The sequence below is a fragment of the Stegostoma tigrinum genome, chromosome 27 (assembly GCF_030684315.1).
Source record: "Stegostoma tigrinum isolate sSteTig4 chromosome 27, sSteTig4.hap1, whole genome shotgun sequence".
NCBI lineage: Eukaryota > Metazoa > Chordata > Chondrichthyes > Orectolobiformes > Stegostomatidae > Stegostoma > Stegostoma tigrinum.
This window is the reverse complement of record NC_081380.1, coordinates 13,613,877-13,629,222: the sequence shown is the minus strand read 5'-3', so window position 1 is coordinate 13,629,222 and position 15,346 is coordinate 13,613,877. Positions and strand designations below refer to the sequence as shown.

The 15,346-nt window shown below is 38.4% G+C and overlaps 1 protein-coding gene across 3 annotated transcripts in view; it reads left to right on the top strand.

The window, feature by feature from the left end:
• The window catches only part of baz1b (bromodomain adjacent to zinc finger domain, 1B), a 91,842-nt gene extending 76,696 nt beyond the window's left edge, over nucleotides 1-15,146 (top strand). For 2 of the 3 annotated variants that reach the window (XM_048557126.2, XM_048557128.2), the window contains 2 exons: nucleotides 5,757-5,863; nucleotides 8,896-15,146. In XM_048557126.2, coding sequence (XP_048413083.1) covers nucleotides 5,757-5,863; nucleotides 8,896-9,367 — 579 coding nt within the window. In that variant the 3' untranslated portion in view covers nucleotides 9,368-15,146. The remainder of the gene's footprint in view (nucleotides 1-5,756; nucleotides 5,864-8,895) is intronic. The other variant, XM_048557127.2, reaches the window with a different exon arrangement.
• The last annotated feature ends 200 nt before the right edge of the window (nucleotides 15,147-15,346 follow it).

The window sequence follows — 15,346 nt, the reverse complement described above, 5'->3', positions numbered from 1 at the left end:
GTTTCTAGGCTCTACAGTTCTTCTCTTGGGCAAGAAAAGAATCTCCTGAAGTATAATAACCACTACAGTATATATTAAATTGCAAGAATGCCAATCATCAAAAGTCCTAATTTTTATTTTTGATACATCGTGAGCTTTGTTAATGAGTGGTTTGGGGGAAATTCAGCTAATGCAACTGATGCCGTTCTGCATCCCATACCTGCACTGCATCCTCCCTAAAGATGCTTATGCAACTAAATGATTCAAATGTGAACTGTAATTATGGAGTGTCAGCCATTGACTCCAAAATCTACAGGCAAAAGAGAAGCAAAAGGGAATCTGGTCTTCCAGGGACTTGGAAACGATCAGGCTTTGGAGCTTGAGGAAAAGGAGAGCCAACAAGCAAAGCACCAGACATTGGGCAAAGTAGTGAATGTTGTACCTGGACCCTACCAGGCATATGCTTGACAGCAACCAACAAGAAGGTACCTGTGATCAGATTGGTGGATACCTATTATCCACAATCATTCAGATTCCAGAGAATGGCTATTCAGTTGTGGATGATTTAGCAGCCTTTAGGATTATTGTTCTCTGTACTCTTTCCCCTACCCGGCCTCCCAAAAATGTGCCTTCTGACCCAGGGTCATGAAATTCTTGCCTTTGAGAAATCGATGTTGGCATCTCAGCTATGCTAAAAGATCTTTTCTTCTTCTCCGACTTGGAGTAGATCAAGCAGGAGATGTCAGGAAATTGTTCTGGGTTGGGCAATGGGAATAAGAAATCAACAGATGATTTCTGACAAATATCTCGGCAGAGATGCTCTCGAATCCTTACACTTTGTGAATCATTGAGACATGATTCATAGATTGTTAAAAGGGTTTAAAATAGGACTCGATGTATCTGTATGCTGGGAGGTCCAATTAGTATCAGAATCTCAATAATGTAACTGCAGGCTTGGACTGTTTGTACTGCTGACAGTTGTTGGTGGCCTGCTGGGGTTGGTGAGAGTCGCAGTACTCAGACAGCTGTCCTGTTGTACTTAAGCCAAACAGAAGTGGGGTTGTCTTTCATGGGCAGCAATTATCAGGAGACCAAATAAACAGTATCTACAGCTCCAACCCGATAATCCAACCTCATTTATCACAGTCAGATTCTGGAGAATAAATCAGTGCAGAATGCATTGGGGATGTATGTGCTTCTGTACTCACATGCACTTGTGATTAAGGAGGCTGTGTAAGATAAAACATGCTATTTCTGTTACTAGAATTGTTGTAAGATGTAATGGATCTGAAAGGCTCTTGCTATATTGAAACTGTGGAAGGTCAAGTTTTGTCATCATACATTTCTTTATAAACATTTGAAGCTGGTCTGCTGATTGCAGCTCATCTCTGGTCATAGTCCTAGTAAAATACTGAAAGGAATATCACGCAAGCTTGTTGCACCTTACTGGGCTAGTGTGCTGGAAATCAAGCACTATTATTCCCAGAATCAGCACAAAAGTTAAAGTTAAAAAATAACCAGAATTCCTTTGTTTACCTACCTTTTTAGATCCAGGTTGACAGAAAACATGGACTGGTTTTCTGTACTGACAAGAGTTGCTATTTATTACAAATTAATAGTTTCTAACTATAGATAATCAATATGAACCATCAACATATAATTCTGCTAATTAAGTCTCTTAACCCCCTTATAAATTCTCCTCAATACACCCATACCAACCTAAAAGAAGGGAGCTAGGGATAGAGGGAAAGACTGGGATGACAGTTCAGCAGTCTGTGTCCACATAGTTTGCTGAGATGGCCCTTTTGGCTTGCCAAAATGTGCTGCTCCTTGATTTGTATTCTCCAGATACTTTCTGTTGTGTTGGGGACACGGGGTGACTGGTTCACACTTACAAAGGTTTTTGATTTGTCAGTGAGAAGCTTACAGTATTGGAACAGGAAAATAAACTGGCAAAAACAGGTCCAATAATATCTCATCCCTCTTGGTCCAGAAGTGCACTGATTAAGAAGATTTTGTTCATGTATTTCAAATTTTATTCTTCCTCTCTCACCCTTCATTTATCATCATAGTTAAAATCCAAATTGCCGTGGCTTTATAGCTCTTGCACATCTGATTATTCTGCAAATTTACTCCTCTTGAAATTTCCCATTTAGTCTCAAAATATATCTAGCATTTTAATAGCACTTCTGTTACTTCTTGGTTAGAGGCGTAGAGCTTGGAAACAGACCTTTTCGGTCCACCTCGTCCATGCCGACCAGATATCCTAAACTAATCTAGTCCCAGTTTGCCAGCATTTGGCCCATATCCCTTGAAACCATCCCCCACCCCGCCTTTCAGGTACACATCCATATGCCTTTCAAATGTTGCAATTGTACTGGCCTCCTCCACTTCCTCTGGCAGCTCATTCCATACACCCACCACCCTCTGCCTGAAAAAGTTGTCCCTTGGGTTTCTTTTAAATTTCACCTTAAGCATATGTCCTCTAGCTTTGGACTCACCCTGGGGAAAAGACCTTGTCTATTCACCCAGTCCATGCCCCTCATGATTTTATAAATTTTTGTAAGGTCACCCCTCAGCCTCTGATGATTCAAGAGAAAATGGCCCAAGTCTGTTCAGCCTCTCCCTATACCTTAAACCCTCCAACTCTGGAAGCATCCTTGTAAATATCTTCTGATTCAAGTTTAACAATATCTTTTCTATAGCAGGGAGACTAGAATTGAATGCAGTATTCCAAAAGTGGCCTGACCAATGTCCTGTACAGCCCTAACATGATCTCTCAACTCTTATATTCAATGCGCTGACCAATAAAGGTAAGCGTGCCAAATGCTGCCTTCACTACCTTGTCTGCCTGTCACTCTACTTTCGAGGAACTATGAACCTGCACAACAAGGTCTCTTTTTCAACAGCTGTTCCCAGGACCTTACCATTTTAGCATATAAGTCTTGCCCTGATTTGCTTTACCAAAATGTAGCACCTCACATTTATCCAGATTAATCTCCATCTGCCACTCTTTGGCCCATCTGATCAAGGACTTATTGTACTCTGAGGTAACGTTCTTCACTGTCCACTAAACCACCAATTTTGGTGTCATCTGTAAACCTATTAACTATACCTCCTATATTCGCATCCAAGTTATAAGTAAATAGATTATTTCCTTGACACTAGGGCATCCTCGCCGTCAAGCACTGTAATATTCTACTGAATCAGTACTGTTCCTTCCCTGTTTTTCTGGAACACTTTAAATCAGGAACATTTAATACCTAGTTCTGCCTTTCTTTTGAGCCATGTATGGATTTATCACTACATCAAATGCCCAGATGCCTGTTTGCATCTACAGCCTTTTGACCTTATTTATTAGGCTTTGTACCTTTCCATTTTTTTTGCATCTGTAAACCTGAATTATATGTTACCGTATTTCCTTTTACTCTGATCTTCTGCATGATGGGAGGTGACGGCTTAGTAGTATTATCACTGGACTATTAATTCAAAGACCCTGTTCCAGGGACCCGGGTTCGAATCCCACCATGGCAGATGGTGGAATTTGAATTCAGTAAGTATTATGAGCATAGTGATGATCATTAATCCATTGCTGATTGTCCAGAAAAACTAATGTCCTTTAAGGAAGGAAACTACCATCCTTATCTGGTCTGGCCTGTGTGTTACTCCAGACCCATAGCAATGTGGTTGACTCTGAACTGCCCTCTGGGCAATTAGGGATGGGCAATAAATGATGTCTGGCCAGTGCCACCCACATCCCATGAATGAATAAAGAATAAAAAGAAAAACTTTCCCGTTTCTTACCCTTATGCTATCTGTATCTCCAAATGCATTGTGCATCTTTGTTTTACCTTTCTAATACTGCATCCCTTTGGCAAGTTAATTTAACTTCTCTTCCACAATAGCTGACATTTTCCTCTCTTGTATCTCATTTTCTCAGAGGTTTTTTGCTGCCTTGCAGTTCTCTCTGTTTTCAAAAGCCAACGCATATCATTTTTTAGTCAAATGTTTTAACCCCACCCAAGATTAATCCACCAGCCTAATTTGGTAATGACTCCTGCTTCATTCACATCAGTAGAGTTGATGATAGTGAATGTGAACAACCACTGGAATATCAGAATATTATCCCCACATTGTTACATGCACCATTTGAAAATTAATGAACATTAGTCTTGCTATTTTTAGCATTTGATTTCTTGAGAATAGATGTAGCCCAGTGTTGCCTTCATTGTCAGAAATTTTGCAGTGTGACAACAGTAATGAAAATTTGTGTTCGATGATAGTCAGTGCATGGAGCAAGGAAAATTATTTCTTTCTGTAGAATGTGTACAGTCTCACATTTCATGATCTCTGACTAATCCATTGATCTCTAGAGGGAACATCTGAATGAGTAACCCCTGTATCCAAAGTTAATAGAGATCTCAAATATATTTACCTGTTCCCACGTTACATTCCTCCATTCTACTAATACATTTCATACAAAATGAGATGCTATCCTGGCTTCCAACAACAAAGGAATCTGTATTTTAATTTGTCTTGGGGTGTGGCATCACTGGTTAGGCCAACATTTGTTGTCTGTCCCTAATTGCACAGATGGGTACTTAAGTGTCAACCACATTGCTGTCTACTCTGGAGCCCTGTGTAAACCAGATTAGATAAAGATGGCAGATTCCCTTTCCTCCAAGACATTGGTGAGCGAGATGTGCTGTTAAGGAATTGACCGTTGGTTGCCATTGGGCTAGCTTTTAACTCCCAAGCTATTTTTAAAAAATTTCAAACCTCCCAATCCATGTTGGTGTTTGAACCCATGTTTCCAGGACACTTGCCAGGAATTCTGAATTATTCATCCAGTGACAGCATCACCACCACACTTTTCCTTTAATGTGGATAGTCAAAATTCCATGTTTATGCTTACATTTGGAGTCATGTTAAAATGTGTACTTGTAACCTTGAGACTATTTTACAATACTCCTAATTTATGACCCCTGAATTCCAGGCTTTACAGTCTGAAAATCTGAGCTTTACGGCGTTTACCATTGTTGGATAAATATTGTCATGTAAACTTTGACTACTGCAGGTGTAAAATACACCCATTGCCAAGTATTCAGGTTAAAACCAATAATTAAATTTTAGTGTGCTGTCATTTGATCTATAATGTTAAAGGTTGTGATCTGTATCTGTAACATCCGTCCTTTCGTATTGTGTACTTAGCTTCAGTGGTGTGTAGCTAAACCAGAGATAGTGGTGCAGTTTTCATTCTGTTCTGAGATAACTGGTCTTAGTCAGGCAGTGGAAGTGAATTCATAGTTGGCCTCAATAATCTTGGGCTAATGAGAAAATCAATCACTAGTTTCTGTCAGTGTAATCTGGCTGTGACACCTGCTGGAATAGTGTTTATGGACGTGGGTAACAATAGGAACCGATTTGATTGATATGCTTGCTGTCGAGGTTCATAAATGAATAATGAGTACTTGTTTGAGACATATTGAAGAGTAAAACAATGTTAAAATGTGCTAACTAAAAACCAAAAGAATTGCAGATGCTGTAAACCAGAAATGAAAACAAGCTGCTGGAAAAGCTCAGCAGATCTGAGGAAGGTTCACCTGACCTGAAATGTTAACTTTGATTTCTCTTCACAGATGCTGTCATATCTGCTGAGTTTTTCCAGCAACTTCTGTTTTTGTTAAAATCTGCTATTTTGATTAATTTTGATTATTTTTTCTTCGTAATATTAAAATGCATTTGAGTTCATGATCTCTGGTATCTTGTGCCTGTAGGTGCAACAAAGAACAAAATATAGGTCACGGAGACTAAATTTGGAGCTTGCAAAATGTGAAGAAATCTTGAACAAATTAATCAGATCAAGATATAGCTGGCCTTTCAGGTAAGAACATTAAAAGTTGCCACCTTGAAAAATGGTACCCAGCTCCTTTGTGGAAGCCATTCATTTCTGTATAGGGAGTTTAAATAAAATTGGTTAAAGTCATTCTGATAGTATGTTGAAGGAATGCCTTTGTGGTTGCTTTCTAAAGCAGTGCCTCAAGAGAACCAACAAGGGAAAAGGCTGATTTAAATCTGATTTTGTGTAATGATAGTTAATAGTAATTAACATTATAATGTTAAAATTATTTTAATTAATTGTGAGTTTTCCTAGAAAAAAGTTATCATGATAAAATATACTTTCATATTGAGTTGAAAAGTGATTGTTTAAGTGTGCAACTACAGTTTTAAATTTAAACAAAGGTTACATGGGTATGATTCACAAAAGTAAATTGAGAAATTAGATTTAAAAATTTAGTGGTAGATAAACAATGGCAAACATTTAAAGATATAATTCCTAATTTTCAACAAAAGTGCACTCCATCAAGAAATAAAAGTTTGACATGAAAATTGTCCAATCATGGTTTAATAGAAGTGAAGGATGTTTGTAAGTAAGAAGATTCTTGTAAAGTTGCCAAAAAATAATAATAAGCCTGTGCAAGAAATTGAAAAAAGAATCAGAGGATAGCCAAAAAATTGTCATGCGGGAGAAGGTAGAATGATATTAAACTAGCAGGAAATACAAAATCAGATTGTTTCTATTTAACTCCTGGTTGAAAAGTGAACTGAGTAGAGAAAGTAGCAATGGGTCCTCTAGAGCAATGACAAGAAATTATAATCGGAGTAATGAAATTATTATAGGATGATTGTAAACTATTCTGGAATAATAACAGGGATTTTCGACAAAAATATAATGTTTTCACGGTAGAAGACTTAAAAAGTGATATTTCAGGTGGAAGGGCATAAAGTGACTAATGACAGTGAAGAAATTGAGGAAAGTAATCTAAGGGAAGCAAATAGCTGGGGAAATTAATAGGATACTATACCTGTATTCAAGGGTTTTAAAGGAAGAGGTAACTGCGAAAGGTAACTTTGAGCATTCACTAGATTTTAGAACCAGCTACGTGGATTGCAAGGTAGAAAATGTAATCCTCCTATTTAAGAAAGGAGGGAGAGAGAAAGTTAGAAACTATGTCTATCCAGCCTTGTATACTACTAGGAAAATTCTAGAATCTATTATTTAGTATGTAGTGAAAAGGCATTTATAGATTCAAATGGTTATGCAAAGTCAGCACAGTTTTATGAAAGGAAAATTCTGCCTGACAAATGTAGTCATTTTTCATGGGGGTAACTATCAAAAGCAATGAATGTAACTTCTCTGGACTTTTGAAACTGAAAAGTACAATTTGTGGCACTGGAAGTTATGTAAATTAGGGTTTCTGGAGTTGAGATAGATGTAGGGTTTGGAGTAAGATTAGTTCATGCACAGAAAGCCAGTAGGACTGAACTACTTTGTTTTTGGAATGGTATGGTATAGTTAGAAGGGGCACAACAAAGGTTGATTAGATTTACTACATGGGAGAGTTGTCGTGTGAAAGCAAGTGAGTGATGATATCGTTGAAATATAAAATGTGCAGTTGGCCAGACAGAATAGATACTGAGAGGATATTTCTTTGGCTGGAGAGTCTGAAATTGGAGAAACCAATCCCAGGATAAGGATTCCATCATATAGGTGTTATAACCCTGATGCTTCATTGATATATTGCAAAGAGTGTGTTGGAAATCAAGTCCCACTATTCTATGAGTTGTCACAAAAGTGTAATCTGACAAGTTTAATCACTGGGATAGTTAATTTCAGACTGTGACCACTATTTATGATATTAAGATTTTATTTTCTTCTCTAAAAGGGGTTGCGGGGGGGACAGCAGAGAGGAGAGAGAGAAAGAGAGAGCTTGCTTGGTTGCAGGCTTTTGGAGGTTTCAGTCCAACTGCTTCTCTCCTCAAAATTCTGTGACATACTGCTACTTGGAGCCAAACTAAGCTGTTGTTGGGCAGTTTCTTTTTCATCCATCCCAAAAGTACCTGGTGCCAGTTGGTGTCACAAAAATATCAAATGCAGGTACGTAAAATAAAAACGTGCCCTTATATGACTGATACATTGACTGTACAACTCCACAATTTCCTTCGCATTGTCACTGGTTCATTGTCCACAAGACAGCTGTCCATACTTCCATTTTCCAGCCTATATTTCAAGTAAAGTGAATGTAGTCCTTATATAAGACTTACATCAGAATTTTCCACTCAAAGGGTTGTAAATCTTTGTAATTCTCTGTCCCAATGAAATGTGGATGTTTAGTTACCAACTATATATATAACTGAGGATTGACAGCCTTTTGTCTATTTGTCAGAGGACTGAGGGCTGTCCAAATGGTTGGGTGATGAAAGGGCATTGGAGATGAGATAGAAAAGTGGATTTGAGCTAGAAGATTAGCCATGATTATCTTGATGACAGCAAGCTTAAGGGGACATGCATTTGGTTCTATTACTGACAGTTAAGTGTACGCTTTGGGCTGGTATGATAGTTGCGTATTACTGTTGGACTCTGCACCTTTGTGCTAGGAGATATCATGCTCCCTATTTTTGATTATTCTATGATTCTTGCCATCGAGTGATTGAACAGGGTAAGATCCATCTTGACTATGCTGTCCTACATAAGTGAACAAGAGCTACTTGGAATGAGTACTAGAAGATTGCCTGTGCCTGTGGATTGTATCCAGACAAGTGTCTGTGTGTTTAGGAAGTACTTTATTATATTTACACTCAAAACCAACGAACAGCAAGATTTGCTGTCATACACAATTGTTATTAATTAGGTGACCAAGATGCATTGTGTCAGATCCAGCAGTTACAATGATAGAAATATGGTTGGAGTCAAATGCAGAATCAAGTGGAGCAGAGAAATAAATTCCAGAAGACAATAACCTGCTGTACATTCAGTATAATTTACATAGAACTTAAGAGAACTTGGTTTAACTTGTAGTTATCTTTTTTTCTGTACAGATGTGAGTTTTACAAATTGCTTTTCCCCTTTTCCAGAGAGCCTGTGACAACTGATGAAGCAGAAGATTATTTTGAAATAATCACTAAACCTATGGACTTGCAGACCATGCAGAGCAAGTGTTTATGCAGCACTTACAAAACTGTTGAGGAATTTCTTGAGGACATTAAACTGGTATTTAACAATGCAGAACAGTACAATCAGGAGGGTAGCCAGGTCCTTACCTGTGTGGAAAAAACAGAACGATGTTTCATTGACATGTTGCGAAAACATCTTCCCAACTACAACTACAGACGGGGCAAACCACGAAAAAGTATCCAGAAACGAAAAAGGCTGGTGCAAGTAGAACTAGAGGAGGGAGAGGAGGAGGAGGAGGAGGATGATGAAGAGGAGGAAGAGGACGAGGAGGAGGAGGAGCAGGAAGAAGAAGAAGTGGTAGACGATGAGTATGATGACAGTGACGCAGAATCAAGTGAACATTCCATCCCACCGCGTAAGCGCCGGAAGTGAATTGAGTATAGTTGAGCTTTCTGAATAATGGATGTAGTAATTATTTTGGAAACTGCAGACTTGTTTGTACTTTAAATGTTTACGTTGACTGATTTAAAATATTGGATCAAATACAAAACTTCAACCAAACCTGGACATTTTCATAGGAACACAAAAATGTTGAAGTCTAAAGCTCTTACAGATTTTTTGATACTGTTGTTAAGTTGGGAGATCCTGAGGGCTGAAAGTTCCTTGTTTTGTTGAAAATAGTTGTGAAATTAAGATCACAGACAAGGAGCTCTGTTGTTCTGATTTTATGACCATAGAGTGGATCTTTCACAAAAAATTCTGCTCCTTGGTATCAGCTTTCAGCAAAAGCTTTCTGATTTGTTCATCATAGCTGTGGAAGTGGTCAATTCAGAAAATTAGACAACCCCTCGAGTGTTGGTCCTTGGTCCTTCTTAATAACACTGCCTCGCTGGAGAGAGTGTACAATTAATGGAAATTCAGCTGATTGCAGGCCAAGGTATTTCACAGTGCCAGATGATACACATTGCATCACCAGCATCTGTTTTATCCAGCTGTTTTAGGTTTGACCATATGATTGAATATGTGCAAAATTATCTCACATTGATCGCAACAGTATTTGTAAATGTACAGCTGTTCTTTATAATAAGGAGATGTATCCATCCACTTTGAGGAGAATCCCTGCCCTTGAATGTTTTGCCATCTGAAACAGTAAAATGAGCTTTTCATATGAACCACCAGCCATCGTGTAACTTCTGTCACCTGTTTAATTGACTGTGGTTGAGAAGGTATCAGTTGCCTGATGAACATGTGATCTTGTGCAGGATGTTTAGTTCAGAGTCAACTCAGTTTCAAAACTGAACTGTAATCAGTTCTGCATGTAATGAGCAATGGTAACTGGTTTATACGCTTAGGCCGTCTATCTTGATTTAGCTGAGGGTCCAACCAAACGGATGTTATTGAATAGTACATTGGGTGTCTCTAGATTCTTGAAAGATTCTAATTTGCCCTACACACTAATTGGTGCAGGGAAATAGCACCCAGACTCAATACAGATGTGCTACCACATTTCATGCTTGTTGGCTGACAACAATTCTGTGTTTGACATATAAGATTCTCTTTTGATCTGCCTGACCATTCTGGCTGACCAAATAGTTCTCATGCAACACCATTGGATTTTTAAACTGAAGAATTGTAAAATACTCCTTTTTGTGCGGAGATTTGTACAGTGCATACAGATATGTAGATCTAACCAGATTAAGATCCTTGTGTTTCAAGTTGTCAAAAAAGTTGTGACACAACTTGAATTTGTTTTCATCTTTGTTACTGTAGTTTGTATAAATAATTCTTATTATTTGAGTATTTGTGAGCAACAAATCCTTCAAGGCCCTTTTCACATCTGCAATTTTTTTCATGGAGAGAGGGGGAAGGAAAGCACTGATCTAAAATTTTCTTTGTTTCTTTTTGAGAGTTTCCCCCTCTTTCCACTTGGCGTTTTATCACCGTTCCCAGTCACTCTCAGTTGTGTAGGCAAGTGATGTAGAATAAAACAGTGGAATTTTGACATTGTATATTTTCCCAAATGTCTGTGGTAGTTGTTTGGGGAGGGCTATGCTTGTATTAAAAACATTTTTGGACTTTTAAATAAAAGCAATTACATTTAAAACTTTGCAAAAAAGAAAGTAAGGGTTATGTGTGCCCTGTAACAACAACATCAAGATCACTCCCTTTAGTATTTGGACGTTTTTTTTTCAAATGAGTAGCTGCCTGGAAACTAATTGTTTTCACTGGCTGGCAGGAATTGTCTGGCTTTTCTAGATTTTTTTTCCCCACAGCTTTTGAGTTTATCTTGTGTGTCAGTGACTACATCTCTCTCTGTCTTTGAGTATTTCTTCTGGTGACTTCTCCATATTTCCCTTGCTCACTGCCCTGGGCTCTCTTTCCTGTTGTTTGCTCTATGTCTTGCTCTCATGCTGTCTTATCTCTGGCATGCTCTCTACTGGTGTTCCCTCTCCCTTTCTTGCTCTCTTCTTCCCTCTGTGTCATGTGCGTTCGCATACGTATGAAAATAATCTTGCGATTTCCATGTTTTTTTAAATTGGGACATGATATGTTTCTCTATCGTTGTGTGCATCTGTCCCCCTCTGTCAATTATGTGTGAGTGTGCCTTTGTTGTTGAGAGACAATACATTTCACGATCCATTTGTCTACATCTACCTACTCCTGTGTCAGCAATCAGACTCCCATATGCATTCTATCTGTAATTTGAGATTGCTCCAAAGAGGACCACCTGCCCTCTTTTCTTTCTTCCCCCCTCTTCACCCTGTTGAATATGGCACCTGTGATTAGACACTTATGTAATTGAGTTCTTCCACATAGCAACAGTGAGGACTCTTCAGAAGTACCTCATTAGTGTGAATACTGATGTAACAATGCCCCCTTTTTTTTAGAAAAAAAGGAAACTTTCTTCAAGTATAAAGCACTTTAACGCGCCATTCTTCACAGGCAATACTCAGCATTGGCACATACAGCCTTAGATATAAAATTTAAATGTGCTACTTCTTGTATAATTATAGAGTGTCATATGTTTTTTGGAGCAAGTCCAAAAGCCTAATCTATCTGGATTTTGTGTTCCCTAACTAACTCATGTATTGGGAGAGAATGTTGACATGTAACTGAAATAGTTTTTGCATTTTGGTAGACACGTGGAGGCCTGCTGAGCATTGGAAATGTGTGAATTTTACACTTCTAATTATCTTGAAGATTCAGGATGTCCAAGAATTATGTGCACTGCATTGGTGTATACAGAGAAAACCAAAGAAGGCAAGAATTGGGGGGATTAAAAGGAATTTAAGAAAGGGAGCATTAATAAACTAATCAAACTTGGAATGAACCCTGTTCTAGATTAATTGCATCAGTGTATCTTAAAAGAAGAAAGCACTATTACGTGTACAAGAAAACTCACTATAAAAGGGAATAGTTCCAGAAGACTGTCAGCTTTTCATGTGATCCCCACACTTATACATTGGTGGGAAAGATAAGAAAATCCTTATTTAACGATGCCATGAAAAGATCTTTAAGTCAGAATTCAGTGTAGTTAGAGTGGATTTTAAATGTGATAGCAAAGTTTGACCAACTCTTTTGTGGTGGTAGAGTAATGTAGCATGGAAACAGAGACTTTGGTCCTTGCTGACCAGATATCTTAAACTGATCTAGTCCCATTTACCAGCATTTGGCCCATATCCATCTAAACCCTTCCCATTCATGTACCCATCCAGATGCCTTTTAAATATTGTAACTACCCACATACTCTTTGAAGAAGTAATGATGGGTATACACATTTAATACTGTTAAGCTTTCAAAAGGAGCGCAATAAGGTGTCAAGTTGATTCCGGCTTAAGTGGTCAAAGGACAGTAGCAAAGTAAATAGCAAAGTATTTACAACACCAAAATGGGAGAATAATCCTCCAGTGTTACTGCTATCTCCAATCTGAAACCACTATCAAACAAATTTTCCTCTCTTTCAGTAGACTCCTGGTCCACTTCTCAAACTGTGCCCAGCACCACCTATCCTTCATATTGTACTTTTCCACACAATTACATATGTAGTACCAGTCCCTTTACCTCTTCACTCTCAAAGTATTCAAACACATCTTCCAGGTGAAACAATAGCTTTGCTCCTGTATGCAGTATTTGCTGTTTTCAAAGTGGTCGGTTCTACTTTGGTAAGAGCAAAGGTAGTTTGCGTGTTGAAACAACTTCTAGTCCAGAAACTAGACCTCAAGCTTTTGGTCACCTGTCATTTGGTTCTCCACCTTGATCCCACGCTGACCCCTCATATAAGCTTTCAATGATCGAATGTAATCATAAGGAAGATCATCTTTTGATTTGGCACTTTCAGGCTCTATGGACACTTTATTGAGTATAACATTTTCTGACAGTCACCTCTGTTCCCACGTTTACCTTCTGTTTTACTCTCTTTCTCTTCAGACAGCAACTCTTCATCATTTTGCATTCATACTCCTCTAGATTCCCATTTCCCCAGTCCCCTTGGGGTTGGACCACCAACTGGTGTTTAATCTCTCCTACCTTCCACCCCTCGTGAAACTCTTCCTTTTGTCTCTTACCCCCTGAGTTCCACTTTTTTTCATTTTTCACTGGCTTCAAATATATTATATCTTTTTGTTTCTCCATATCTGAGCCCTGACCTACTGAGTATTTCCAGCATTTTCGATCTTTATTTCAGAATTTCAGCATCTATAATATGTTGCTTTGATAGTTCCCTGAGCTAGGTTCTGAGGGAGCTGGCTAATGTAATGTCACTTAATTCTTCATTGATGGGACAGAGTCTTCAATGATTTCGATATTTTTGCTAAAGGAGTTGGTAGCCCACTGGTGTTGAGCAGATTGTTCTGTCATAATTTCTGGAAATAAAGTATTGAATTTGGCACTTTGTGCATCTTTGATTTATCAGCTGTTGTCTTCTTGTGTCTGCAATCTTCCTTGAGTGCAAACATCATAGTTCATGCTGAATGAATGAGTTTTTCGCATTTTGCATAACTTTATTACAAGATACACTTTCTATCTTGAGGTAGCAGCCTCATTACAGTGCATCAGCATGGAATTGTAACCTTCGTCCACTTCTCACAAAATGCAACAAACACCTGGAGTTGTTGCATTGGATTTAATAAACATAACAAGTGTTACTGCTGTGGTCACAGTGTTCAAGTCCTGGCTCAAAGTCACACATTGCATGTGTTTTCTGTAAAATGTCTGTAAAAGGTTTGTGGTGGTTAAAAATATAAGGAACGTCAAAGAATGGCCAGAAGATTCATCGGGGGATGAATTTAGAACATGAAAGGTAGCTAGTTAGGAACATAAAAACAACCAAGTTTTTACAGATGTTTAAAAAGGAAAAAGAATGGGTAAAGTGAATGTTAGTCCTCTGGAGAATGAGAATAGGGATTTAATAGCAAATAATAAGAAAATGGTGGAGGAAATGAATGAATATTTTACTTCCGTGTTCACTTAGAGGATTTTGTTTTAATTCATTCGTGGGATGAGGGCGTCGCTGGTTAGGCAAGCATTTATTGCACACTCCTAATTGCCCTGAGGGCAGTTAAGAGTCAATGACATTGCTGTGGATCTGGAGTCACATGTAGACCAGATCAAGTAAGGATGGCAGTTTCTTTCCCTAAAGGACATTAGTGAACCAGATAGGTTTTTCTGACAACGGAATCATGGTCAGCTTTGGACTTCCAGGGGTTTTTGTTAGTTGAAATTTGATCCTCTGCCATGGCAGGATTCTCACCTGGGTTCCCACAACATTATCTGGATCTCTGGATTAATAGTTCAGCAATAACACTACTAGACCTTCACCTTCCCCATTTTCCCATGATGAAAGCATTCTAGTAATGGCTGTAAATAAAGAGATTGAAGGGACAAATGTATTTAATGAAATTACAAATGTGGAGAAGTGGTACTGAGCAAACTGCTGGAGCTGCAGGCTGATAGGTCTAAAGGTCCAGATGGACATCATCCTAGGGTCTCAAAAGAGGTTGCAAAGGAGCTAGTGGATGGGTTAGTGTCAATTTTCTAAAATTCCCTTGATTCAGAACAGGTTCGATTGAACTGGAGTGTAGGAAATATAATGCCTGTATTCAGGAAGGGAGGGAGGCTGGAAACGGGAAACTATATTACATTTAGTATAATGTTTGTCATGGGTAATGTTTTAGAATCAATCATTAAGAAAGCATAGTTGCACAGTTAGAAAAATGCAAGGTCATTGGGAAGTGTCAGCATGGTTTTGTCATAAGAGAATCCAGTTTAATTCATTTATTGGATTTCTTTGTAAGAATAACATCCATTGTATATGAAGGGGTGACTACATATGTACATTGACAGGATGCAGAGATGGGCTGAGAAGTGGCAGATGGAGTTCAACCTGGATAAATGCGAGGTGATGCATTTTGG